The 27,769-nt window shown below is 41.0% G+C and overlaps 1 protein-coding gene and 1 pseudogene across 1 annotated transcript; both read left to right on the top strand.

Annotated features, from left to right (window-relative positions):
• The first annotated feature begins 1,614 nt into the window (after positions 1–1,614).
• Positions 1,615–7,427, top strand: LOC133012119 (high-affinity choline transporter 1-like; annotated as a pseudogene).
• Positions 7,428–11,656: 4,229 nt separating this feature from the next.
• On the top strand, positions 11,657–27,681 carry brd8b (bromodomain containing 8b). The gene is made up of 18 exons (XM_061080093.1): positions 11,657–11,703; positions 12,568–12,664; positions 14,580–14,649; positions 14,793–14,842; positions 14,966–15,088; positions 15,170–15,250; positions 16,454–16,518; positions 17,096–17,262; positions 17,728–17,919; positions 18,257–18,350; positions 18,670–18,809; positions 19,008–19,446; positions 19,902–19,939; positions 20,024–20,217; positions 20,619–20,711; positions 21,610–21,678; positions 22,072–22,357; positions 26,072–27,681. The coding sequence occupies exons 1-18, from the start codon at positions 11,685–11,687 to the stop codon at positions 26,129–26,131; spliced, it is 2,277 nt and encodes a 758-aa protein (XP_060936076.1). The 5' UTR covers positions 11,657–11,684; the 3' UTR covers positions 26,132–27,681.
• Positions 27,682–27,769: the final 88 nt, after the last annotated feature.

The raw sequence follows: 27,769 nt of genomic DNA, 5'->3' as shown, positions 1-27,769 counted from the left end.
TAGGATTCATACCAAACGTGTACGTACGTACAAAAGCCGGAAATGGCGTACGCAAAAGATAATTGCGATTTATAAAACCGTGCTCACGTACACCTGAACGCAATGTATGCTTTATATATCACAGTCCACCTGGAAACGTTCGTACGTGGATCTGCCTCCAAATCCGCCCTCAACACCCCCACTTTCAACCATAAATGATCAAGGCAAAGCACTGCGTGAATATTAAATGATGCTGCTGACCAATGGGTTTCCACTGTGAGTCCTGACCGGGTCACGGCATCAAGCGATGTGAAGAGGAAGTGACACTTTCTGACACTGAAATCGAGGTGTTTGTTAGTGAAGTGGAAGTGAAGAGCTACTTTATGGGACAGCAGTGATGTCTCTAATAAAGAAAACACACTGATACTCTGCCGCTGCTGCTGTGGATAACACAATATGTGAGATCAGACATCACTGAACCCTCGCTTCCTCCTCGTCCTTCCATTCACGTGCACACATCGAGCAGAACCCCGTACCGGTGTCACGACAGTATTTATTTATTTAGAGCATCGGACCAATTCCCTAACACCAGTGGATCCTCACCTCCCCTGGGATATTATCTGGAAGGTTTCTTAATTTCTTGTAAGTGATCTCCAGTGCATTCTGTGCGCTGGGTGCTCTGTGCGCCTGATGGCTCAGTCCCGCTCACTGCAATGATCTGATGATACACGCACAGTGTTAGAAGATATTATTAAAACCTATTAATGACTCGGCTCCGAAACTCAGCTGTAAAATCGTATCTGAACCTAATTTTCTTTAAGTTGTTTTATATTTTTTAAATCAAAAGGCTCGTGTCGAGCAGATACGTCGCGCGAGCAAAACTAAGCTGCTGGTTTCAATGTAAATGATGAATTGGATCAATAATCTGCTGCAGTTCACCACCTCACGTCTCCAAAACGTTCGTATGCATGGGTCAGAGTTTGCGTGGAAATTCCTCAAATTGTCCCGTCAAGTTTGTTTTTATAAATCCCAACGTTGGCGTGAATAGTGGCGTGCGCACGTTTCAGGCCCCGTTTTGTGCGTACACAACGGTTATAAATGATACCCCTGATCTTGAACAGATCTATTAGTCTGTAGGTAATAATAGTGATGGCGCCACCTACTGGCAACAGGAAGTAAGCTTTGTTTTACCGCCTGTTAGGATGACCACGCTCACGGCTGGACCGTACCGCAAAAGAAGAACCAAGGCAGGATAGTTGTGTGTCAAGACAAGTTTATTGTGTCTCTCAGGCACCTGGCACAGGTCCTCCACCTCATGCAGCAACACAACCCCAGTCTGACAACAAAATGGACCCTTATATAGGGGCCTAATTAAGTAGGGAGAAACCATTCCCCATGCCGCGAGGCTCTCCCCTTGACAACAACCCCCTGTTTATCACTATCCCCATCATTCTACTACATACCCACAAACACACACATCCACTTACCAACACCCCCTCATCCCCAATTCCAACACCCCACAACAATCACATACACCAATCCTCCCACACCCACACTAATCACCACTTGGATGGCCCCGGAACTATAAATATGGTGCTTGTTTGCTGGGGAGGCCTTTTACCCGAACACCCTGGAGACAAGAGAACTGGTGAGTAACATTACACACACAAACACACACTATTGCACCTTAGCTCATGTCCCTCTCTTTGCAGGTGCATGTGGCCACCACAGAACCCACCAACACAGACCCACAAAGGACAACAAATGTAACACCAATCAATAACGGTTACCTGTTTTTAAGTGTGCAAATATACCAATACAGTGCACTGTTTACCAACGCCTGTGTAATTATTAAAGTGTATGGTGCAATATTCCCCCACCCCATCTCCAGCTCCAGGGAACGAAGTTCTCTTCGTTACACCGCCACAGTCTGAATCTATGAATATCTTTCCAACTTTACTGCTTTTCTTCACATCATAGCAAGTTGAAATGCACTGGGGTCCGACAGATATCACATGTGCGCGCAAGTAAAGGAAAGTATAACAGAACTAACACCAAGTAATTACAGAACGAGAAGCAGTGAATCAGGCTCAATGTTTAAGATGTTCAAGACGCTTGAGAATGCAAACATGGAATCTTTACATGTGTCCCCCTTGTGAGCTCACCTTTCCAGATCTGCTGCTTTTCCAGTTACACTCGTTATGGAAATGAGTTGAAAACACACGGGTGTGAAAGACAGTCAACATTCTTCGTCATGGCAGTGAACATCCCAGGAGTGATTTTGATGGTGCTCTTCTACCTGTTGGTCCTTGGGACCGGCATCTGGGCTTCTTTCAAGTCCAAGAGGGAACAGAAGAAAAGTGGAGCCGATGAGATGGAGATGACGTTACTGGGAAACCGGAGCATCAACTGGGTGGTCGGGATCTTCACCATGACAGGTGAGGACAGCTCAGCTGAAGACTACAGGATGGAAACTGCCTGTTGCAGGCATAGAGGCAGGAAAATCTGGCAATTTATAAAAGCATTACTTTTACAAGAAAACATCATGAATTGTTGTTTAATATGAATAATAAACAGCCAAATCAGATTTGACTAACAACAGTCCAGGGGTAGGCAACCTTTGCTATCAAAAGAGAAATTTTGCTCCCTCTTCCCCAAATTTGAATCCGTCTGGAGCCGCAAAACATATTTGATAACACAGGTTATAAATATATATATAGTTATACAATATATATAAAAAACTTTAGTTTGTTGCATTTATTAAATTACAGAACGACAATAAAAAACTTGACATTTAACTGCTAGTTTTACCTGTTGAAAAAAAGGAAAACACCTAACTCTTATGAAGAGGAGAAAAATTCCATGTGTAGGCCTTCTTTGAAATAATGAAACACAGAACTATGCTTTTTTTGCTCATCTCCAGCGCGGTGATTTTCAACAGATGCTGTGTGCTTGCATTGGATATGTCTTTAAACATTACATTTTTTTATTGTTTGACAATTCCTCGCCACATCAAGCATACAGGTAAACCTGCATCGTTGGCAGTGAAGGCAAATGAATCTGTCCACGCAGAATTAAACTCTATTTTCCTCCCAGACTTTTCTTTTTAAGGATTCATCCCTGGTTAGTTTACCGAGACCGGGGGACACAGAAACTGAAGCTCGGTACAAACCAACTGTAGCTTCTGCTCTGATCAAGAAGCTGCTGCGCTGACCTCTGAGCAGCTGTGACCAGAGAAACTCTGTGTTTTCACTTTGTCCACTGATAAGAAGCAGTCAGTGACTGACCGGCTGCTTCACGTGAACGAGCTCTGATCTCACTGTTTGTGTCTCTGAGGGGGGGGCGGAGCCCCGGGGCCTGTGTGTGCTATCTGGGAGTACGCACACACATTCGCCTGCTCCTGGTATTTTATGACAGCCTGATACGATGATGATTTAAAAAATGAACGTGAATGTGACCTTCACTCGCATTCATCATATAAAAACTGATTCGTTAAGTTCACCGTTCGCGAAAAATATGCGCAACATGCACAACACTGTACAGGGAGCCACTGCAGCGGGCTGAAGAGCCACAAGCTTCTCCAGAGCTGCTGGTTGCCGACCCTTTTACTGGTCCTGTTGATCAATAATACCGAATTATGATCTAACCTTTAGTCTTTGTCCAAATATCTGCTGTGTGTTGATCCATCCTGCAGCTACATGGGTTGGAGGAGGCTTCATTGTTGGCATAGCTGAGATGGTGTACACTCCGTCAATGGGACTAATCTGGGCAGCCACGATGTTAACTGCATACAGCTTATCTTTTATTCTATGTAAGTTGAAGTTGGAAATTTTACTTCATCAATTCACCTTAAGTAGAATCAATATTTTTGTGATTTCTTGATATTATCATTAGTTTCTGTTTTTCCCTTCATTAAATCAAGGTGGCCTGGTGTTTGCTAAACCACTAAGAGAAATGAAGTGTCTCACAATGATGGACCCTTTCCACATCAAGTACGGACAAGTTCTGACAGCTGGACTGAGCCTGGCCTCAATTGTTATGGATACACTATGGTTAGCATTAATAATGATTTGTTTAGGTAAGTAAGAATAAACAGGAGCACTTTAACCTCTCCTCATATATGGTTGTTTTTAAATGTCAGATTAAAATAAATGTATTTGAAGGAATATGAGTCAGTGCTACTTGTACAGGTTGTATATAAGTAGAATTCCACTGATACAAGGTGTTTAACAGGAGGCACCACGAGTGTGGTCCTGGATTTGCCCTACACTCTGTGTATCTGGATCTCTGCTGCAGTTGTCATCATCTACACCGTGCTGGGAGGTCTCTACTCTGTGGCCTACACTGATATTATTCAGCTTGTTGTTATATTCATTAGCTTGGTGAGTTGCTGTTCTTTAAGGTTTTATAAAGTGCTGGAGTCCTTGCTCATTACTTACATTTGTATTTGTCTCTGCAGTGGCTGTGTCTTCCCTTTGTCTTGATGAACCCTAACTGCTTGGACATCAGCAAGACACTGATGAACAACACCTTACACGCTCCCTGGTGCACCACGACTGGAGAAGACCGGGATCATAATGGATGAATTCTTGATGTTTGTAAGATGGAGCAAAACTATGGCTGATGTCAAATGTACTTAACTAGCGTTGAGAGAAATCCTCAAGATAAAGACACATGACTCATATTTTAATTCTGTTTCATTTTCAAGTCACTGGGAAGTCTGGGATATCAGTGTTTTCACCAGAGGACGTTGGCAGCTTCTTCATTAGCAACAGCTAAGCTCTCGTGCTTAGTCGCTTCTTTCGTCATACTTGTGTTTGGAATACCTCCAATACTGCTTGGGGCAGCTGCTGCATCTACAGGTACTGACAACTTCTACATACTAATGTAAACTGTGAAATCTAACATCCACTTATCTGTAGTATTTAATGTTACTGAAAGAAACAACACATGTTAAATCACAGTAAACCAAGGAGCAACATATTTGCATAACTTAGTGAGCAGGTATAGAGCAAGGTGACCTTTTGTTGATTTGTGTACTAACAGTGGGTTTTGAAACCAAGGTTGAACCATTACCACATAAAACAAAGTGCTGAGTCACAATCCTTAGTGCAGGAGAGTCAACTTTAAAAAAAGAACTATTTTACGGTCCAAACATAAAAAGACCCCTGTTGTGCAATTGATACATTAAACGTGACACAATTAAATGCTGTGCCTTTCGGCATTCAATCAATTTGGTTATCTGAAAAAATATTGAATATTAATATAAGATTAACATAACTTGGGACACCATCCTTCAAAGGAAGAGAAAATATTTATTGATAAAGTCTCGTGAAAGTACTAACTATAAATTTGGAACCTTGATAAACAATCAAATGAATAACTATAGCCAAAATTACCATATAGATAGTTTAGTTGAAGGATATAGATTTCTTGACAGTGTAGAGGTTGGCAAAATTCACACTTATGCAACATTAATGTAGACAACTATTGTGAAAGAAAAAAACATTGATTATGAAGATAATAAAGTATAAAAACACAAATCACTAAAGGTGTACTTACTATATAAATATGTGTCCGTGTGTGTGTGTGTCTTTGTGAGTGAGTGTGCTTTCAAAGTGGCGGCTGGCCACTTTGAAAACCGGAGCCCTGGTTTGTTTACGCAAATAGCGGGAGTCAGAGAGATGTGTGCTGAGATATGCGTGTGTGTTTGTGTGTTGGCGCCAGGCTAGAGAAAGTAGCTAGTTGCATGCAAAGAAAGACTGTGAACAGCATAACATAACTAACACTAATTTTCAAATAACTTAAAACCAAAATATCACAGCAACGCAAATGAAACTTATAAACATCACACGGGAGCGAATGAAAAGTATTTGCTCAGCCTGGTATAATTATTAAGCCCAGTTGTGTTACCTGTCAATGAAAAGGGGAAAAAAGGTTGATGTGCTGTTAGAAGTCCAGTGAAGTCGTCTTGCTGGTTTGTGGCTCCTGTTTTTGTGGTTCTGCTGTGCGATGCAGTTCTTGAGCTGGTTCTTGGGTAGGCCCCCGCGTCGCTGTCTTTTGGAAGGTTTTAGCAGTCTGCTCCAGTCAGGCCTGCTTGAAGGTCGGTAGAGCTTGGATTGGGGGGAAGATTCACTCGCTCGCTGAGTGGAGAGCTGCACCTCTCCTCCATTGAAGTTGAGCAGAAAGAGAGGTGACCTCCCCTCGGAGAGTTGAGTCGAAAGGATGAGTTGAAAAGGGCAAGTGAGCTGCACAGCCACACTTCTTCTCTCAGTGGGTTGCGTAGAAAGAGAAAATAGGAAGGGAGAACTGGGCTTATATTGACTTGGTGACCTTGTCTCCAGAACAAAGAACATGTGCTCAAGGCTTTTAACTACACATGTGGGCCGAACTGTAGTTCACAAATACCCTGTACCAACACCCCAAATGATCACTGTAAGCAGACTAATTGATCACTATAACCAATCTATTTAACCAGCCTTTGAATACGAGTGATTCTGTTGACGATTTGGACGGTTGATTACTTTATCCTTGATGACTTTATACAGTGTCCACTAATGTTTTATTTTTGTATGAATTTTCTTTGGTCTGCTCCTCAGATTGGAACCTGACGTCTTATGGTTCTCCATCTCCATATGAACGTGGGGAAGCGGCTCAAGTCCTGCCCATCCTATTACAGCACCTCACCCCGTCCTTCATCTCCCTAATCGGAACTGGATGTGTTGCTGCTGCTGTGATGTCATCGGCTGATTCTGCTTTGATTTCTGCTGCTTCTGTCTTCACCTCCAACATATACAAGAACATCCTGAGGCCACAGGTGAGAACATTGAATTATAAGATAATAGTTAGTATCTCAAACCTCTTCACATCCTCCTCTCTACTTTTTCTCCAGGCATCAGACAGAGAGATTCTGTGGGTGATCCGAGTTGCTGTGATGGTCGTAGGTTTGGTTGGTACAGCACTAACCAGCCAGGAAAACAGTGTCTTACTCTTCTGGTTTATTGGTGCTGAAGTGGCCTACATCATAATCTTCCCTCAACTGGTCTGTGTCCTCTTCGTCAATATCTCCAATGGTTACGGAGCTGTTATGGGCTATCTAGATGGCTCCAGTTCACTGAGCACATTTGTCCACAGTTCAACAAGATTGACTTTCTTTCATAAAAATAAGTTCTTATTGCAACTTTGGTCCTTTATTGGGTTCTTTGTTTAAACTTGGCCAAATGACAACGAGATCTACTGAACTACAAAGATTGTGATCTCACCTTGTTTGTCTATTATGATGTAAAGTGTGATGGTGAGATAAAAAATCCGTTATCGTATTGGTCGGAAATTACTCCTTCACATTGCTGGCATTTTACTCTGTGATGTTACAGGGCACTAAAAATCTTTTGTATTTACACACTCTCATTTGAACCACTTCACCATAATCTTTTTATAAAGTTGATTAAATGATCACTGAATCATTGCAGCTTGTTTATTTAGAGAAGACGGGACAAAAAATCTTGACTATACTGGCTTCAAATTCTGAAATGAGCTCTTCCATTTGATTACAGCTACATTATGTGATGTCCTCTCTGACCCAGAATAAGATTCATATCAACATGTAGCATAAGGGAGGGAAAAGCAAGAAGTCAGAAGCTCATTAAATGACCACCTTTCTGTAGTTGTACTTAGAAAGTTGCTGACCTGGATCCAAATACAGACAAACAAGATATACAGCAAGTAGTAGATATATATATATACATACATTAAAACTGGTTCACACGTAGATGGCAAAATAACTCAACCTGACCAGGGGGCGCTGTGATTTTAAGTCATGATTTCTGTTTCTGGTGGAAACAGGAAATGTCCTTTTTTTTAATGTCATCTCAACAAGATGGAAATATGAACTACCTCGGTATATATGTTTTTATCAAACGGTGTGACCGTGACGTGGCATCTTGATGATTCACCAAAAAAGAGGGATTTATGAGAACTCCTCTGTGCATTGTTCTTTCAGCCTCAAATCTAATTCACACATTCACATTCACACATTCACAGTCCTGCCGTTAATGCAGAGCAGACAATTCAACTGATAAGCACGAGCTCGTCTTTATAACAAACAATTGGGACTGAGGGGAACGTGTTGGATTTCGACTAATTAATGATTAACAACAATTAGGACTGAAATGACTGGAGACAGAGAAAAGAGAGATAACATTGGAGGATACGATCGATCTGAATCAAAGGGCACTTCTGTAGTTACAAGTCTAGATAAGTGCATGCCAGGCTATAATGCAGGGTACGCAGCTACATCAGCGTTTATTCAACAGAAAAATATAAACTGGCTTTTAGCCATTTAGACTCTGTAGTCTTGTTCAGCATCTTCATGCAATTTAAAGACACACACACACACACAGAAAGAAGATATTTTATAACCTTGTATAAGACAATGAGATACAATACACACCCTTAAGTTAGTGTGTTTTTATCATAGGCATACATGAAGTACAAAAGGTAAATGGACCAAGGATAGAACCATTGGGCATGCTTGATCATTTAAATCTTTAAATTTTCAGCACCTAAATTCAAAATATCTACTTTGGGGAAAATAAGATCAGCTTTAAAGCTCCAGTGTATCAGATTTAGGAGGATGCAATAGCAGCAAGATTCATGATTGTGTTTCTGCTACCTTAGAATGAGCCGTTCAAGTCTCTACATCAGAAGGGGTTCCTCCTCCACAGACTCCTCCATGTTGCACCACCGTGTTTCTACAGTAGCCAAGAATGGATAAACCAAACACTGGCACGAGAGAGGGCCTTACACTTTATCTGTTACCTGAAGGGCACCGTATACTCACCTGCACAATGTAGAGATAATATTAGGGTTTCATTTTACAGCTGTAGACTCTGTGGATAAAGGGTGCTTCACTCATTTTATCTGTTCTGTTATAATAACAACATTATAATAAGAAGAATGATTGCAGGGGCAGAAAGCTGCAATAACAGTTTTCACCCCTTTAACAGATGCTAAAAGTGCATATTTGTTATCTGATTAATTCCACTTTAAGATCCCTGAAGCAGCAGCATGAAGCCACAGTACTTTAATTTATCTCCACACAGAGTTTATGCATCTAACTTCCTTTGTATGACATACTGACTTACTGATTGTATATTAGTGATATCCTCCTCCGGAGCTGCGTTCCCACATGGATCTCAGAGGACATTTACGCTAAAAACATGGTCTAAATAACACTGTTTCCAGTCGAATTTCAATTCCAAGGCTTACGGTTATTTGGATGATGCCACAGGAGCAGTGCTTTTATTCTGTTCTTTTTTTACGTTTGAAGAAGTGGTCCCCATTTAACTGAATTGGATTGGATTTGGCTCCAAAAGTGTTTTGTCGACTCTCCCCCCCCCCATCTGATGGCATAGTGGTGGCTAGATAATGTATGAAGCTCATTTCTGGGTGATCTATCGCTTTAATCGTTAACTTCATAGTTAATCAAGTTAATCAGTACTTTGAAAAAAATTAACACTGCAGAAGCAATTTGATATATAGGTAATTACCATATAATGTATATAAAGATAGACCACAATGCAGCTCCCAAAAGTGAAGCCAAAGCGTTTCAATCGCCACCTGGTGGCTTCCTGCTGTAGAGGTCATAAATCCTGCCTCCTCCATGTTAGTTAAAGTACATGGACCAAACTAAAAAGTCATTGTACACATATTATAATGTTTCTCTCAAAGATGGTTTCCGTGATAGTATGTAGTTCTTTTCACACTGATGTTTGTTCAAGTGCTCATTTTTCCAGTAAGTGTGAGTCGCAATTGGTCGATCGTGTTTATTGCAAGGGTCTTGCTACTGCGGCCCCATCCGCAGCCGCATACTTAAGCTTCATTTCTGGACAGTCTTAGGAAGTGGACATGTGTTGTTCATTTTTATAAACAGTCTGTGGTAATAACAGGTGCAATGAAGTATTAAAAATCTCAGCATCTACAGGTGGTAGACGACAGATGCACAGGCAACAAGTGCCAAGAGCGAATCAGTGTTTATGGATGTTACAGTGCTGGTGCTCATAAGATTTCATGTAAATAAATTTCATTTTAATACTGAAGTGTTGTTCTCCTCCTACTAACTTGTTTTATCAGATATGCAACGATACATATCTGCCAACGGACGGCTACTAAGGGTTTTAAGGTCATCTCCTCTTCTTGTGATTAGGAAGAGCAGCTCTGGATCTCATCTGTTGTCCCTTCACAGTTTTTAAAATGTCAACCTAAAATGAAGATAAAATGACTTGTTATAGTCAACACATACCTGCGATATATACACACTAATATTCCGACAGGTACAACGCATCACAATAAGTGACAGCACAACATATGTGACAAAGCAAAGCAGGTAAAAACCAACAAAGACAAACTGCAGGCAGGCAGCAAAAGTCAGGAGTTGGTCCAATGTGCACATGTCTGATGATCAATGAGCCATTTCTTAAGCTGACCAGTATAAAAACGTTTAGTATTATTTACTTCTCTTATCTGCATTGGCAACAGATTCCATTCTTTAGATGCTGTCACAGAGAATGCTGACTGACAAAAGCACATGACCTGGTAACCACTGGTAACCTGAGTGCCTGATCTTTGCACAACAAATGTCTTCAGTGGGCGCGGAGCACTGTTGTGTAATATCTTATTAACTAGACAAAGGTTTCTATATTTAACCAGGTTCTCCCAACTTTAAAGTCTGTGTATTTATAACTCGACAGCAGTGAAAATTGTTACATTTCTGATCTAAAACTTTAAGAGTTTTTTTATATAAGTTTCAAGTGGCTTCATTGTAGGATTTTTTAGCTTGTGCCCAGCTTGTCAAACTATACATAAAATGCGGAATAATCATTGCATTCATTTGTATCTTTGCGGTTTCAAAGCTGAGTGATTGTCTAACAAATCTAAAATTCCTAAACTAAATCTTACTCTTTGACATATTCTTTTTAGATGAGATCTATAGGAGAGATTGAAATCAATCCAGACACCCAGATACTTATACTGAGACACAACTATCAGTATATGTGATATCATTATATCTGATATCTGATATTATTACAGCTGATATCATCATATCTGATATCTGATATAATGTCAGCTGATATCATTACATCGTGGTCGTTTTGAAAAGAACGTATAGTTTTGGTCACATTTTGATTCTAACATGATCTTGGGTTCATGTTTTGTTTACTGTAAATATTTTGGTGAAACTAATAAAATAGATGACACATTTTTGTCCTAAGAAACCCAACTGCATTCATGATATGAACTTTTTCTATTTGTATAAAATCGTTATTAGAAGTGCTGTGATTGTCAGTGTGGCTCCCTTGATCCGTGAAGCATTAGATCAACACACTATAAAAAATAGATTCGAGCTTTAGACAAAAGCTGAATAAACAACCGGCAGTCAGGCTGACTCAGAGCAGTGAAAAGTTTCTTCAGTAAAGTGAAGAAAGTCGTTTGTGTATACCTGTTATTTTTGAATGGGGGGGGGGGGTCCCTTCTCTGAAGATTTAGATGAGGAATCAGTAAACATGTTACCAGTTGTAGTCCGTGTTTATTCTCCATATAATTAAAGAAAGAAGCAGGTGCCATGACAACACGAAGACCGACAGGCGCGTGTGTAGCAGTCAAACCTGTCCGGCGGAAGCGGTGCTCACGGCCTAGTCACAAAAGAAATGGCGAGCGGTATCGGCAGTGAGTAATATTTTCTAACTCCTCCTTGATCCTACTTGTGATTTACAACAAAGACTCCAAACCAGCAGCACGCAGCTTAGCTCCATTAGTTAATTTGACTAGAGTTGTGTCGTTCTTTGTTAAAACGCTGCACAGTGTAGCTGTGTGTGTCTCATCAATAGGTCCCCCGTAACCAACTGTGCTAAGCTAATGCTGCTATTAAAACAGTAGCTAGCTGCATGCTATTGTATGTGAAGTAGAGGTCTCTAAATGTGTGTATTTGTTGTTTCTGTTGTGTTCACATGTCAGCACATGTACACAAAGAGTGTAACTAAATAAACACGTCTTCATCACACATGATACACGCTAGTAGCGGCACTGCAGCTAACGGCAGCTAGCTAACCTGGTTAAATAAACAAAACATATACCTGAGTTAAAATTGTTGCTGGGCTTGTTTTATGTTGTATGTTGTGTAGTGACGCATCACATGCCGTGCAGTTTATTGTATGGATGTGGACAGTAGCACACACACACACACACACACACACACACACACACACACACACACACACACACACACACACACACACACACACACACACACACACACACACACACACACACACACACACACACACACACACAACAAAACACACGACCAGCCTGAGAAAATACGAATAAAACAAAAAATCTGAAGGGAAGATGAACGCCCCAGCTCTTAGAGAAGGGAACTGTATCTGAGTGTTCTTATGTATAGTTGGTCGTGGATGTTCTGAGTTTATTTATGTATCAACACATTTTGTATTCATTTCTTAAGTCTTGGGGATTTCAGGGCTCCCTGGACACGTTATAACGTGTATTTGTGTTGTTGTGTTTCCTCCACAGAGCACAAGATGCTGACCGTGGGGCCAACGGAGCCCTGGTCAGTCCGGGAGAAACTGTGCCTGGCCTCCTCGGTTATGAGAAGCGGCGACCAAAACTGGTAAAGAGAAAAATCTGCTGATAAATGCAGCGTATTCAACCAAATCTAGGCCGATGTCTGTCTGTGGTATTGTAAACATTAATGTGATGGATAAGTTGCAGGAATGGGAGCAATAAGAAGGAGGTCTGTTTAGTTGGACTCATAGTTAATATAACGGGTCATACACCATCTACCCTAATGTTCGTTGTATGGCTGTTTTCCTCCTTTTCATTATGAGCAGTTGAACAGATGGATGAATTGTGCTGTCAGGAAAATATTATACTCAACATACAAATAAACTTTAGCCCTTTTGTAATTATACTGAGTCCATGGATATCCAGTATTGTGTGCTGATGTTTAATTTTATTCCCACTACAGTTGGATGTGCAACAGAAGGAGGAAAAAAAGTTCTGACACAAACAAATCGATAAATGAGACTATGGTCTTTGACCTGAAAGTTGTCTCCATTATGCTTCCACTATAATGATCTCCATTAACAAACGAAAGCATCAGAACCACAACAAAACACTTGGATTCACTAGACGTGAGAGAGACAGACTGAACGGTTTTCTCTTAAAAAATGAGCTGCAGGCAAATATTAGTTCACGTCAGTTTTAGAAAACCTCCACTTTCCATTGAGCAGGAGTGGCACAGACATTCTTTAAACAGTGGGAATTTGAATATTTTTGCTGAAGAATGTGTGGAACTTTTGAGTCACAATCTTACTGTCGGACGAATCTCTGGCCAACCTGTCTGTTACTTTCTTTTTCATACCACTCTGATAATAATACACAGCACCACCCCCTAGTTACTCATTGACAAAGGTTGCATCACCTGTAGGAATAGTGTAAAGCACAGGCCAACCTGCTGTGGGTTTACTAATTTCATAATCCCCTATGGCTTATATTTTTTAATTTGAGTTTACTGCAAGTGATTTGCTTTAAAGGGACTCTTACCTTTGTTGCATTTGAGAATTACAGCACATTCAAATCATCCCGCCTTCCTCCAATGCCCCACCCCCTCGTTCCCATCCGCGGTGTTTTTTTGAAGAAACTTTATTTACAAGCAGACTTACAACCTACTGCCTCCGCGCACGCACGTGAGTTTTTGTTTACCAAAGCAATGGATTCGGATTCAGAAGCACCTGTAAGTTATATACATTTACATTCACATATATATTTTTCTTGATGACGCGGGCCCGAATGCGCCACAAGAAGCAGACGGAAAACCTGCATGTCCATGCAGCAAACAGACAGGTCTGTCGGCCAATAAGGTCCTTCGGTCCGAAGAATTTTATTGGTTGAAGTTTTCACTAAATATTATGAGAGTGAAATAATTGTTTGTTTTTACTCCTGGTGGGTCTGTCTTGCATTTTAGAGTGTCATTACCTTATTAATACCAATTTAACCTTATCCAAAAAAAGTGTAAAAATGCAACAAAGGTAAGAGTCCCTTTAATTTCAGTAAAAACGGACCAGTAGTGTACACGGTATGGCTATGTCCATGCAAAAGTACTGCTGTCTCAGTATGTGGTGTTAAAACAGGTCATCTCTGGTCTCTCCACTAGAGGTCAGACATGGGCAAGCAATAGTGACTGAACAACAGTGACAGGTGGATCTTGGACAATGATGGCATAGAACTTTGACAGTCTATAAGTCATTTATAAGAGATGATAAATACCAACCGTATAACTATGAAAACAACCATCCGAACCATAACAAACAGAAATGAATCACTGTTGCAGTATTCTGTGTTTTCTTTGAACTGTTTTCAGTGCTGCAGATCAATTTAATCTGTTTCACATCCCCCTGGAGTTCTTTCATATGTCCTTTCAGTGATTTATTCCCAATATGTAATGGTTTATTCCTTATACTAATGAATGTCTTCAGTCACCAGATGCATTTATTTTCTGATTGTCTTATCTCTTTGTCTTCCAGGGTGTCTGTAAGTAGAGCCATCAAACCTTTCTCAGAGCTGGGTCGTCCGCCTGACTGGTTCTCACAGAAGGTGAGAGAATGTTGAAAACCTGTGCAACATTTTTCTCCATTTGCTTCTCTCACTATCTACTTCTTTAACTTTGTGTTCTGGAAGGACAGGCTGCAGCCTTCGTCAGCATTTGCCTCAAGATAACACCTTTTCTTTTTTCTCAGCACTGTGCCTCACAATACTCCGAGCTGCTTGAAGCCACAGAAGCACCAAAGTTAGTACTACTATGCACACTTACACAGACCTATGAGAAGAATCATGATCATTTTACCCTTTTCACCATAAATACAATATTGTGAAAGTTATCCTAAAGCCTGTGCATCTGTCTTTGCTCCAGGCGTAAGCGTGGCGAGAAGGGCGAGGTGGTCGAGACGATAGAAGACGTCATCGTTCGTAGGTTGACGGCCGAGAGGATAGAGGAGCTGAAAAAGCTACTACGAGAAACACAGGACCAGTACAGGTACGTACACACCTGAAAGAAAAACATTTGACGATTGTGAGATGTGACTTTTAACCCTCCCTGTGATTTCTGTCCTGACAGGAAGTTGAAGAAGGAGGTGGATATGATACAGACAGGTCATATGGACTCTCAGCTGAAGGAGCTGTGGGCAGACATCACACTGTAAGACTCTTCTCAGTTTTTCTGTCTGATGTTGATTGTTTTGATGCATTTATTACTGTTGATGCGTGACCCATGTTTTATAAAAATACCAACACATACCCGTCGGTTATACAATCTACAGTTTGAGATATGAGAGGGCTTTTGGAATCGGTTGGTCTTTTCCAATTCTTTGGTCCAGAAACCAAAACATTTTATCTAATGAATGGAATGCAGCAAAATTGGGTGCAAATGTTCTTGGTTCCCAGAGGATCAATCCTTTGAACTTTGTTTTCATGTAGCAACTTATCTGAGTGCCCCTTAATCCAGCAAATTGGTTTATCAATCGTGTTTCATCTAATTTCCACATTTATCTAGAGGTAAATTCACAGTTTCTGTGTCTGTCACTATGCTGAGGTCCGATATGGTCCTCATGACATAAATTTGGTCATCCGCCCATGTCTGCTAGCGTAGCCACTGACTCTAATGCGGACGTCCACTGCTGAACCACATTTTATTATAAAAGTAACCGTGGGCATGAATGTGTGACCAGAACAAATACACAACTGGGTCAGGACACAGAACTCAAAGGAATGGTCAACTCAGTACAGATTGTAGCTTTGTAGACGGTATCCCGCATGGCTCTGGGATTCAGGTGTGCTGCTTTCACATCAGGCAGATTTTATCCCCTCTGCAGTTGCTTTCAATTACATTACAATTCCATTTTTCAAACACCCCAGTATATCGTCCAACTCCTACTCCTGTTTAATGTCCAATCAGCTTCTTGGGTCATAGGAAAAAAATTGGCTGTTCCATTAAGCTGCCATAAAACCAGAGGTCACAGTGTCTTTCGAACTGTTTGACTTAGGGGGAGGAAATACTCTCCACTTAACACTCAATCACACCTAATCCTTCTGAAGCAGCTGAAAATGTTTTTATTATGACAATCTTTAGTTTAGGGTCAGGGTCGCCTGTCTGAGTTGCTGCTTCATTTAATGAATTGCCTATTTATCGGAATTTCCTTGTCTGTGCTCAGAACCTTTTGTACTTGTTTTTGTCTCCATCCTCATATGTTTGTTGTTGCGATTTTAACCGTAACCATATTCGTTGTTATCGTAATTTTTTAACAGGGTCTCCTACTCAAATTTCCTCCACAGTATTTCCCCATAGTTCTGCTACATCTGCTCAAACTATGTGTGATCTGAGTGTTTGTTTTTGCAACTCCAGAAAGAAGAAGCAGGATGAGGACGAAGCCGAACAGAAGAGAAAAGCAACAGAAACAGCGTATCAAGGTAGGTTCAGTCGGCACATTGTGACGACCTTCATGTTGAAATATGCTATTATATCTCTTCTTCTGGAAATTCAATATCTCGGATGATGACGACTTTATGATACGTGATTGCATTGTGTTATGACTACAATGTCCAATGTTGACTGGCAATGTTAGAGATTCTAAAGATGCATCAGAATATAATACATTTCACTGTAGTCATGTCATTCATTTGCCAAATGCATCAGTTTTCCAAGGTGTTGGAGCGTTATCTGCTTCTTTGTCAAGATAAGTGTTTGCTGCGATAAATAGTACGTTAAAACAGCGTCCACTGAAATATAAAGAACCACAAACAACAAAGAAGTTCTAGCAGAGCTTTTACACATTTATATACCAGCAAATGTTTTCTTTGTCTTGATGCATCTGCAACCACTAGAATGATAGTTTGCTCGGACCTCTCCTTGGAGTTATTTTTTCTTGTTAGGACAAGAGGTTGTTTTTCTTATGGCTACTGCATGATGCCATGCTCGTGATTTCTCTGCTGCAGTTTCCTCACGTCATGGATTAATTTCTCTCTCTCACTTCTCTCTTTGTCACAGCTCGACAGGCAGTAAAAAACACACCTAAACGTTTGCCCAGTGTAACTGTTCGTTCTCCTCTGGGGGCCAGCCCACCAACACTGGATTCTCAGGCCGAGTCCTCAGTCTCGACACCTCCCATGGATACAGGAGGTGGTGCCTCCGATGACACCACTACCCACTCAGTTGTAAGAACTTACTCGTTGATAAGATGCCACGAGAATACGGCACATACTGAGGGAAATTGTGCTACATAAGGTTTTCGATGAAGTTTTTTCTTTACAAACCTTTCCCAAGATTTATGACTTGAAACAGATTCCTCAACATATTATTACATTTTACAGAATTTTATTCAGGATTCATTGAGATGGATTTGGCTGTACACTGTCACAGGGACTGTAATTCATTGCCATCTCTGGTTAAACCTGACTCCTTTTGTTTAACCAGTCTAACCATCTATTTAGTATGTCGACTTTGAATTCATCAGTGACTCCACTGACGTGCCTCTCTGTACCTCCAGCTTCTTTATTGTGTCGTTATGAGTCAGTGGAAAAATCTAATTTCACATGATGGCGTTTTTGGCAAAGCTGGATGGAAACATTAATGAAGGTGACCGTTCCAACCACTCACTGATTCTCTGCTGCCTCTGCCAGGTTCAGGGGGTCGGGGTTTTTCTACCAGTGACGGACACTCCCGGCCCTGGGCCCAAAGATGGAGGCCTGGCTGCTCTAGTAGATGATTCGCCGCAGAAGAGGCTCCTGACCCAGAAGTCCACCCCGCCACCTTCTCCTCTTCTGTCAGAACTGCTGAAAAAGGGCAACCTCATCTCAGCTAGCCCCCGCCTGGTGAGTGGCACCTTAAAGCTTCAGTCGGTAGGTTTCTGAAAATAGAGGAGTGAGAGAAAGAGAATTTAAACAAGTACTTCATCAACCATATCAAAATAGTTCTATGAAATGCTCATAATGATAAGACCTTTTTTAAAATGTCACCTTAAAAGAAGACAAGGTATATCCCTAAATGCATTAATTCTTGTTTGCATTTCCGTTGTATTCACTGCTAGCTGATCTCATTGCACTATCCAATATCAAGTCAGCTTACTCCAAAGTATTTTTCACTGTACTGGCTTAAAATATTGCTTTTGGGGTTTTTCTCTCCTTTTTATTCTGTATTTGTTGACGTCAGGTTGCAGAAGGAGACTTGACTGGAGGCCTCACTAATGGATTACAGACTGCCACTGCAGCCAGTGCCTTACCCCCTGGTCATGTGATCATCACTGGTAAATATAAGTTAATCTAACAGAAGCTGTGTCCTAATTCAGGGGCTGTGTAATCTACAAGGCTGTGGCAGGGATTTCTAAACATGCAATATGTCCCAAGTCTGTAGACTATATCTGTATTGTAATGTAATATTATCAATAGACATACAAATACGTTAGATAAAAGAAACAAACATTACCAGGCATTAAAGAAACATAAACTGCGATCACAATGCCACCAGATCAATTTCCATTATATTACTAACAATATTTATATTGCAGTGATGTTTTTTATTGTGTGCTCATATTCTTCTTTACTCTGCTGTGTGTGTGTTTGCAGAGGGAGAAGCCGAAGCTGCAGTGAAGGTAGAGCTTTGTGAGGAGGGGTTAGTGGAGGAGGACCTTGTAGCTGTGTCTTATATGGGAGACGAACTGGACCTGGAGACAGTAGGAGACATCATCGCCATCATAGAGGAGAAGGTACAGGAGGTGTCATTCTGTTAACATGTCTAAGTCATTTAATCTCACTTGAATTCTCCAAACAATAAGTGATTAAAACATTATATAACATAGACAACTGTTACTCGAATAAATAAAGGTATTATGTGCTACTTTTGTCTCATAATTTAATTTTTTCTAAATCTTTCTCCCTCCCTGTCGTCCTGTCCTCCTTCCCAGGTCGATGACTCTGTGGAAGTTTTAGATGCAGCAGCGGTGGAAGCGGCGCTCTCTCTGTGCGAAGAGGCCGTTTCAGAGGGACACACCCTCCCTGGCCCCTGGGAGACCCAGGAGATGAAGGCTTCGGATCCTACGCCCACTGTCCAGGAATCCAACCCCATACAGGAGCCTCAGGATGTGACCACAGTGTCGGCCCCGACACCTGCAAGCACAGAGACCCACGCCCAACCGGAAACCAAAAGGGAAGAGCAGCTGAAGGGAAACTGTGAGGGACCAGAGGTGACAGGAAGTGATGTCACTTCTTCTGTCACGTCTGATGACGGCGCCACAGGAAGTGAGGTTACGGAGGAAGCAGCGACAGGGAAGGAGGTCACTGAAGCTACAGTAAAGAGTGAAGTAGAGGATTGGAGCCAGCCTGAGCCCAACCCACCTTGCCTAGGTGGGTGGTGTACCAACACACACTATGCCGTTTATTAAGTCTCATAGTATGCACACGTAAAAACGCCTGCGTATATAATACAAGTGGACATGACAGTGTCTGTGAATGTTAAACCATACTCCCGACGGAGCATCTTTGCTCTGTGTGCACAACTGCGGTTCCATGAAATTGAGTTGAACCCACTCCCCTTCAAATATCTGTCGCAATTGTAAAATTTGTGGATCATACATACCAACCACAGTCGTGCATGCGGAGGAGAAATGCTCCCTTGCGAGTCTGCCTTTCCTCTTCGGGATAATGATCTGTTTCCTCAGATCATGGTTTTGCTGTCGCAGATACTTTTCTGTGCAATCGTTCCGTATGTGCACGTGTGGTTTCTACTTGAACAAATCTTGAGACCAAATAAACACCACAACACCCACACTTCTAATTCTGTTGTAATTCCTGTTCCACAGATTCTGAGGACAGCTCTGTGTCTGGGAAAGAGTCCAAGGTAACTCACTTAGCTGCAGACTTGCACACATGAACACCCTTCCTAAATTTCCGTCATTTCACGTGTGTATTTTTGTTCTTCCAGGAGGTAAAGGAGGAGGAGGCAGGCAGTGAGGTTGACCCTGAAGAAGGGATGGAGCTGAAGGAGGAGTGTGGGGATGGCCCCTATCTGTCAGAGGTGGAGCGGGCAGCGAGCGAGAGTGAAGACGGCTACGACCCACCCTCTCAACGCTACACGGCAGATTCAATGGCCAGCAGCCCAGCCTCCTCTTCCCAATTGTAAGTGCCATACACTGCTTCTGGAATGGTTTAAAAATTGTGTCAGCATAACTAAGTCTAACTTTATAGTGGTAGTGACAGTGTGCATCAATCCAGGGCAACGGCCGGAGATAACCTCCTTCCCTTACTGCAGCAAAACATTTTAGGTGCTCTGCTGCAATAAAACTAGATAAAGCTCAGCTGACATTGTCATGCATATTGATGTCCTGACCTCTGAATCAGATTAACACTCCTTTTCCTTGAGCTAAGCATTCTGTGACTGCTGACATCAAAATTGTAACACTGTGCTTTTGTCTCGCTGCCACTTGGGCTTTCTCTTCTGCTTTCATTTCCATTCACTGTGGATCCTCTCTTCGTTTCCCAATAACTTCCTCTCCTGTTCTCCATTGTCTCTGCATCAGATCTACATGTGGCGAGGACCAGGAGGCAGTCCAGGCACAAAAGATCTGGAAGAAAGCCATTATGCTGGTGTGGAGAGCTGCAGCCAATCACAGGTGGAGCTTCTTGGCCTCTCCCATGCGAAATAATCCATCAGACTTTATTACTCACAGTCAGGTTCATTTAAAAAGTGTTGTTTTGGCTTCTTAAGTTTTTAATGTCATTACAAAAGCATAGTGTACAGAGCTTGTGTTTGTTATAAAAGAATATTATTATATATAAACCATATCTATTCGTGAAAATACATCATACCACCAGTGCCATGTAGCCAGCTCTTTGAAAATACTGAGCTTTTCCCAGGCACAACGCCAATACAGCTAATACATATGAAAAAAACACGTAAAAAGTGAATCATATTTTTTTATCAAATCAGTTATAAATTATGTGATTTTATCTTCCAACATGATGGTGTTTAAACTATCTATTATATTTTAATGTGACATTTGGCTGAATATAATGTTCCTGTGAAGAATTGGATGTAGAGAGAATCAGTCTTGAAAACTGACCTTGTGTATATTCTGTCTTAATGCAGTGTAGAATGTGAATATCCACTAAAAGTGATGGGGCCATGAGTATTGTTTCTGAGAAGTTAGAAGAAGTTTAAGATAAAATATATACTAAACCATACCATAGATTTATTAAGCGCAGAAATGTGAGAAACACTTATTGGACAACATCTTTTACTAAATTTTCAGATAAAACTACACTACTATGTTTAAGTTTTAAAAGGCATCACTGTTGCTACATTAATGCTTGAGATATATTATTATTTTGGATGTAAATTGTAATGTTTCTCGACAGTAGTTTTCACCTTTTTTTTCAAACAAACCTGTTCACAGCAAAACAGATGATTCACCTCTTTGGATAAATAAATGCATACAGGCTCCTGAAAGAAGATCTGATGGCAGCTGTATTTAAAGGGTTTTAACATGTCTTATGTCCTGTGTCTCTCAGGTACGCCAGTGTCTTTCTGCAGCCTGTGTCAGATGACATCGCCCCCGGTTACCACAGCATCGTACACAGGTCTGACCACACACACATAAAACGCTGAATTGGAAATAACACTCAAAGGCTATTATCCTGGTTCAAATTAATGTGTATGCTTTCTTACTCATGTCCTAGAAAATAGTGTATCATGTTTTTTGTTGCACGAATCAGCGTGACAGGGCAGAGAATCTCTTGTTTGGTACTGTATATATTTTATTCTATTTTTTTCTATATTGTTTTTATATTGGTGTTTTATGTTCAGTGCACCAATGACACCAAGGCAATTTCCTGTATGTGCAAACATACTTGGCAAATAAAAGAATTCTGATTCTGATTCTGAGCAAAACTCCCTGTTTCTGCAATTCCATTAAACTGCAGAATATATCAAACCAAATAATAATACAAACCACTCCCTCCGTCCTGTTCCAGACCCATGGACCTGTCGGCCATAAAGAAGAACATCGAGTCCGGCGTGATCCGCACGACAGCCGAGTTCCAGCGAGACATCATGCTCATGTTTCAGAACGCTGTCATGTACAACTCGTCGGACCACGATGTGTACCACATGGCACTGGAGATGCAGCGTGATGTCCTGGAGCACGTTCAGCAGTTCCTGGCCACCCAGCTCATCATGCAGACCTCGGAGAGCGCCATCTCCGCCAAGAGCCTCCGCGGCAGAGAGGGAAACCGTAAGCCAGGAGAGCCAGCTGAGAAGGTGGGTTGGGTGTGAAAAGTAGGATTCACTTCAGAGTCTTTTAAAGTTTCGGACAAGTCTCATTTTGATGAACACTGAATTTACATGGGTCAAGTTCCGAAACACAGCTGTGTTTGTTTGAGGTCCCTCATGTTTATAGCCTGACTCCCTTTACTTGTTCATAGGCCCGAGTAATAAATTCATACACGTAATGATTTAAAAACTTGAGTAGACAACCAGCTTCAGAGTGTCAACAGAAACTATTCAAAACAGGTTTATAGTAAACTCCACTTCTCCACTATCCAAATGTCTGTAATGATTTTGGAAGCCTTGTATTGACTTGCTCTCTGCTCCTACTTTTCTATATCTTTGATCAACCCTGATCGAACAGAGTGCCGAATCTTAGGCCTCCACCTGGCAGCTGCTTTTATAGAGCAACAAACTCAGTTTGATACAGATCAGGTTTTTTAAACGAGCGGATCATTTTCTTCAGACTCGCATGTGACTTGGAAAAGTCCAGTTTAGGAACCATATCACCTGTTGACATACCAGATACAATTAACAACTGATAATGGGCTGATGCTGTGTTTCTTAACTGTTATTCGATGGACTAATATATGTGTGTCATTCCTCAAATAACAAGTACATTTGTAATAATGTTTTCAGATCTGGATTGAACAGATAATTAACATCCTTGCACTCTGGCATTTTGGTTTAATTTAGAATTTCAAATGCCAGAATCATCTTAAGTCGTGTTCAGACATGAACTCTGAAAAAAGCCCATACAAGTAGGTCCGGACCTTTTCCAGAGTTTGCACGAAGACTTTTCACAAATGAAGAACTCAGTAGGAGATTGTCAGAGACGGATGACTTCATAAGTATTGTAGAGCGTGCAAAAGGCAGGTGTGATGTACAAAATCCAACCAAGTCTCTTGCTGTTCCCACAACTTCCCGGAGAATTTCTGAGTTGGTCCCCGTTGCCAAAAACTCTTGAATCTTGTCAAGTCGACATCTTTATTTGCATCTTTCATGTGTATGACATCTCTTCTTTATCCTTAGATATTTGTATTCTATCAGTTTTATGTTAGAAGCATCATCAACACAACCACACGCTTGCTGTAAATTTCCAGTTATTTTCTTGCTTTATTCACATGAGCTCAATGTGACATTTCCAAACATTTTTCTAGGGAGCTGGCTGGAAAATTTCCAGAGCAACTGACTCAGACTGTTTTTTTCACAAACAGCCCCTCCGGAAAATGTCAGGAAAATGTGTGGAGTTCAGTGCTTGTCTGAAATAGGCTTATTTGTGTTGCCGTCAGTGCTTCACACTCAATGTAAAGTGTGGTTATGTAAACACAACACAACACAACACAATATATGCTATACAGAATACACAATGGTGCTGACAATGCATATAAAATCATGGTGTTTCAAGTGACAACATGATTTCTCACGATTACTTCTTTATTTTATATTTCAGGCTCTCCACTGAAAATGTTTATTGTCATATTGATTATGAATATATATTTTGAATCATTACACTATCATTCACTCACAATGTTCAACAGGCAGACATTTGCACACTGTTGAATACATGGAAGATCTGATCCACACTTGCCTCCGCCTGCTGTGTTGTGCTTCAGAGAAATGATTCCTGGTCTTGACTCGCTCGCTGGTTCATGTCCTGCATGCTGGCTGCTCCTCTCCTCACTAACTTCTGTCTGTTCCTTACTCAGCTGTTTGTCTGCCGCTGTCCAGCTGCCTTCTGTCTGCTATCCATTCCATTACTGCATGAATGTGTGAGTTGTGAGTGTGTGTCTAGCGGGGTCTGTTCGACTCATGGCGGATTTTATGGAAGTATTGTGTTGTTTTAAAGAGGTCACCTCAGGATAGGGAATATCTAGGAATGTGCTTAATCTTCATGGAATGTCTTGACTGTTAAATGTTAAAATATATATTGCAGCTCAAACAAATGACTGAGACTCTGGTACGTTGTTGGTGAGCTGTGTTGAAGACATGTTGGTGTGCATGTGTGCCTGTCTTCTTGTCTCTGTCATTGATCTCACTATTAACGATCTTCATATCTGACTCTGAGTGTGGGTGGATATCTGTCTGTCTTTCTGTGTGTGTCTTTGTCTCCCCCCCCCCCCCCCCCCCCCCCCCGGGCGTGCTCCCGTGTTTGACGCAGACTTGTATGAAACTTGCTTCACACGCACGTGTGTCTTTTCTCTCTTTCTCACTCCAATGTTTGTCCACCTACAGGACAGTGTCCCAATGGCCTCTCCTGCTTTCCTTCTCTCTCTCTTTGTAAGTATTCAGGTCCTCCCTCAGATTTCACCAGAACCAGGAAACGCCCCGCACATGCTTGTCTCAGTACCAGCACGTAGACACACACACACACACACACACACACACACACACACACACACACACACACACACACTCTACGCATTAATCTGTACCTCTCATCTCCTTTCTTTTTCTAGGTTCAATTTTGTTTTAGTTGAATTAAAGGAAGTTCAAGTTGTGAGGATTAAAATAATTATAAGAGCCCCTTTATTGGTTATATTCAATAACATAGCTCAAAATTTTCCAAGTGATCAGTTAATAAACAGTCATAATGACACTTTAAAAAAGTATTTAATTACAAGACTTAAAATTGCTGAAGCTGTAAATATATTATTATTAGATATTCCTAAAAATATCTCTTTATATAATTATATATTTTTTTATTATGTTTTATATTACTGATATTTTATTTAGTTAAAGGTGGAAATAAAAGCATACAAAATATGATTTATTTATAAATGAATTGAGAATCTCTTTGCATTTGATCAGATTCAAATGTTCAGATTCCCTTGTCAACTTCAGTCCTGAAGCAGTTGTTTTACTTTGCAAATATGTATTGGTGCATTCAAATAGCTGACATCACCTTTTTCTAATTAAGCCCCACCCATTTCAGGCCAGTGAGAAGAGAACAACACAAATATCTCAGTGTTAACTGTGGGGCCCTAACAATAGATTATAATGGCTTTTAGAAGAGATCAGAATTTTTGCTATCTTTTTTTAAAATAGATTGCTCAAAAGGAAACAGTAGACTTCCTGAAAATGTCAGACTTCGGACTGATCCACTGACGTGTCTTTGTATTTCCTGTTTTTGGAAAACTTTATTCTTCCACAGTCAACAGACGAGGAAAAATTCTCAGACAATATCACTGTATGTGTGTTGTGGATAAGAACTTAAGAACTCCTTTACCTCTCACTATTTCTCTTTCTTACAGTGTCTCACACACACACAAACACACACATCACACTTCACTGACTGTGTCACCCTCATAAACATCAACACACACACACACACAGGCTCCTTCCATCACCCGAGCTTCAGTCGACCTTCGGTTTTTGACCCATGCCGGTTTCCTGAGTTTTTCTGTTCTCGTGCGGTCGTCCATGTCTCTGCATGTTCTAATTTCTTTTCTCCTTCTTTTTTACTTTTAAATGTTTTTCTTTCTCATCATAATTTTTTAAGTTCTTCATTTGGAGAGGAAGCCCTCTGAAGTGGACTGTGCTGTGTTTTTGTGCGGAGCTCCATCACGTGAGGAGGCCCACCTCAGGGCCTCCCTTCACACTGTCCAACCGACCACCACCCTGCCCACTCCCATGTTAATCCTTTCTCCTATTCTCTCTCCCTTTTCTTTATTTTTCCCTGTTCTCCTAATTCGTCTCCCGCTGCAGGACGGAGGCACCAGGGGTCGGCGCAGTGCCATGGAGGCGGACCTCAAAATGAAAAAATAGCCTGACATTTCAGAGGAGGTGCTATGAGTGACAAACAGCCACTTTTGGAATCAGAGAAGATGGAGCTGAATACTTATTGGTCTCTTCGGTTGTTTTGTGAAGAGGACTGCAGACTCTGTGCCTGGTTCCTAGTCATCCGTGCTTTGGTGTAGACGAGGGTATATGTGTCAGTGTGTGTCAGCCAGTGGACCTGACAGAGCTGCATAGACCTTCCTCTCTTCTGGTTCATATGATTAGTTTGTGTGCAGCACTATAGGATTTCACTCCGGGACAAAACTAACCAGCGCACCACTTTACCCAAGTATCATTTCACCAGCCAAGGTAGTTGGTCATCATTTCCTCCAGCTGAGAGGGAACAGCAGAGGACCGAGAGGAAAGAGACAAAGAACATTTTCACCAGCAGATGTGTTTGGGATCAAATGATAAAGGACGGGTGAGTTCTACTCACCAGATTGTATCATGTTAAGTCGTGGACGCATCAATACTAGTCAGTGACTGATCATTGATCTTGCACCAAACTGTGCACTAGCCATCAGGGCCGAAAACCACGCCCAGGACGGTCACACAACAAATAATGTACAAGTTCAAAATGATGGGAACAAGGATCATCTCTCAGTCTGATCACTTCAGTGAGAACCACTGATCACATCTTTATGGATGGATTTTCAGGGTTTTTGTCATTAATGGAGCAAAGGTGGTTAAATTAAGGAAATCAGATCATGTCACTAAACTGGTTATTTATATGGACTTTGTTAGTACCTTACTTTATTGCCTTAAAGGAACATGTTTTAGCATATTAACTGCAAAATTCATATACTTTACATTTCTGCTGATATTTTTCCAAAGAGCAGGTTCCATAAAATACCATATTTAATTAAATTCAACCTCATAATCTGCAGGCAGAAATGAAACATGCCTGAGTTATGTCATCACTCTCAAACCGTTGTCTTGTGTTAGTGAGAATTCATTTCATCATGTATTTAATCTCCCTGCTTGTGCAGCCAGGTAAACTCAGGCATCTTAAGTTTTGAACAAATCTGAGGTACTCTTATTATCCGTTATCCCTCCTCACTGTGCTGCATGAAGCATAAAGATATAGAAGCTGTTTTATTGCTGTTGATGAAATTTGTATGGTTAGTGTTGATACGGTTTGATCGCTAAGACCTAAGTTCACAGATTTAAAGTGTCACGGAAATTACTGAGTTTTCAAATGACTTCCTGTAGATGAACAGAGACCATTAGCTGCTTAGTTAACATGTGCAAAGTGAAATGATCGATAGTCATGTAAAACCTATGTTGTGTTGCGTTAAAAAGGGCTAAAACACAGAATGTGAAGATTTGTTGCCGAATTAGTATTGATGCGTCACTTAGGATGTAGCCAGTGTGCTATGTAAATAGCATAAGAATCGTTTGTGTAATGAGTGTTAGCTGAGAGTACAAAAACAGGTTTGTACAAGTGACGGATCATGTAGACTTTGTTTTGGTAGCTGGTACATGTATCACGTGTTCTGTTGTACATTTGTTAAATAAAGATTTGATCTAAGCTTAAATTAGGTCGTGTTTTTTTCCTCTCTCCTGCCATCATTGGTTTGATGTGTCAGTGGAAATGAGCTGATTGACACCCATTAAAACAAAGGT

Source organism: Limanda limanda, chromosome 10, assembly GCF_963576545.1.
Source record: "Limanda limanda chromosome 10, fLimLim1.1, whole genome shotgun sequence".
NCBI lineage: Eukaryota > Metazoa > Chordata > Actinopteri > Pleuronectiformes > Pleuronectidae > Limanda > Limanda limanda.
This window is presented reverse-complemented; position numbering and strand designations above follow the sequence as displayed.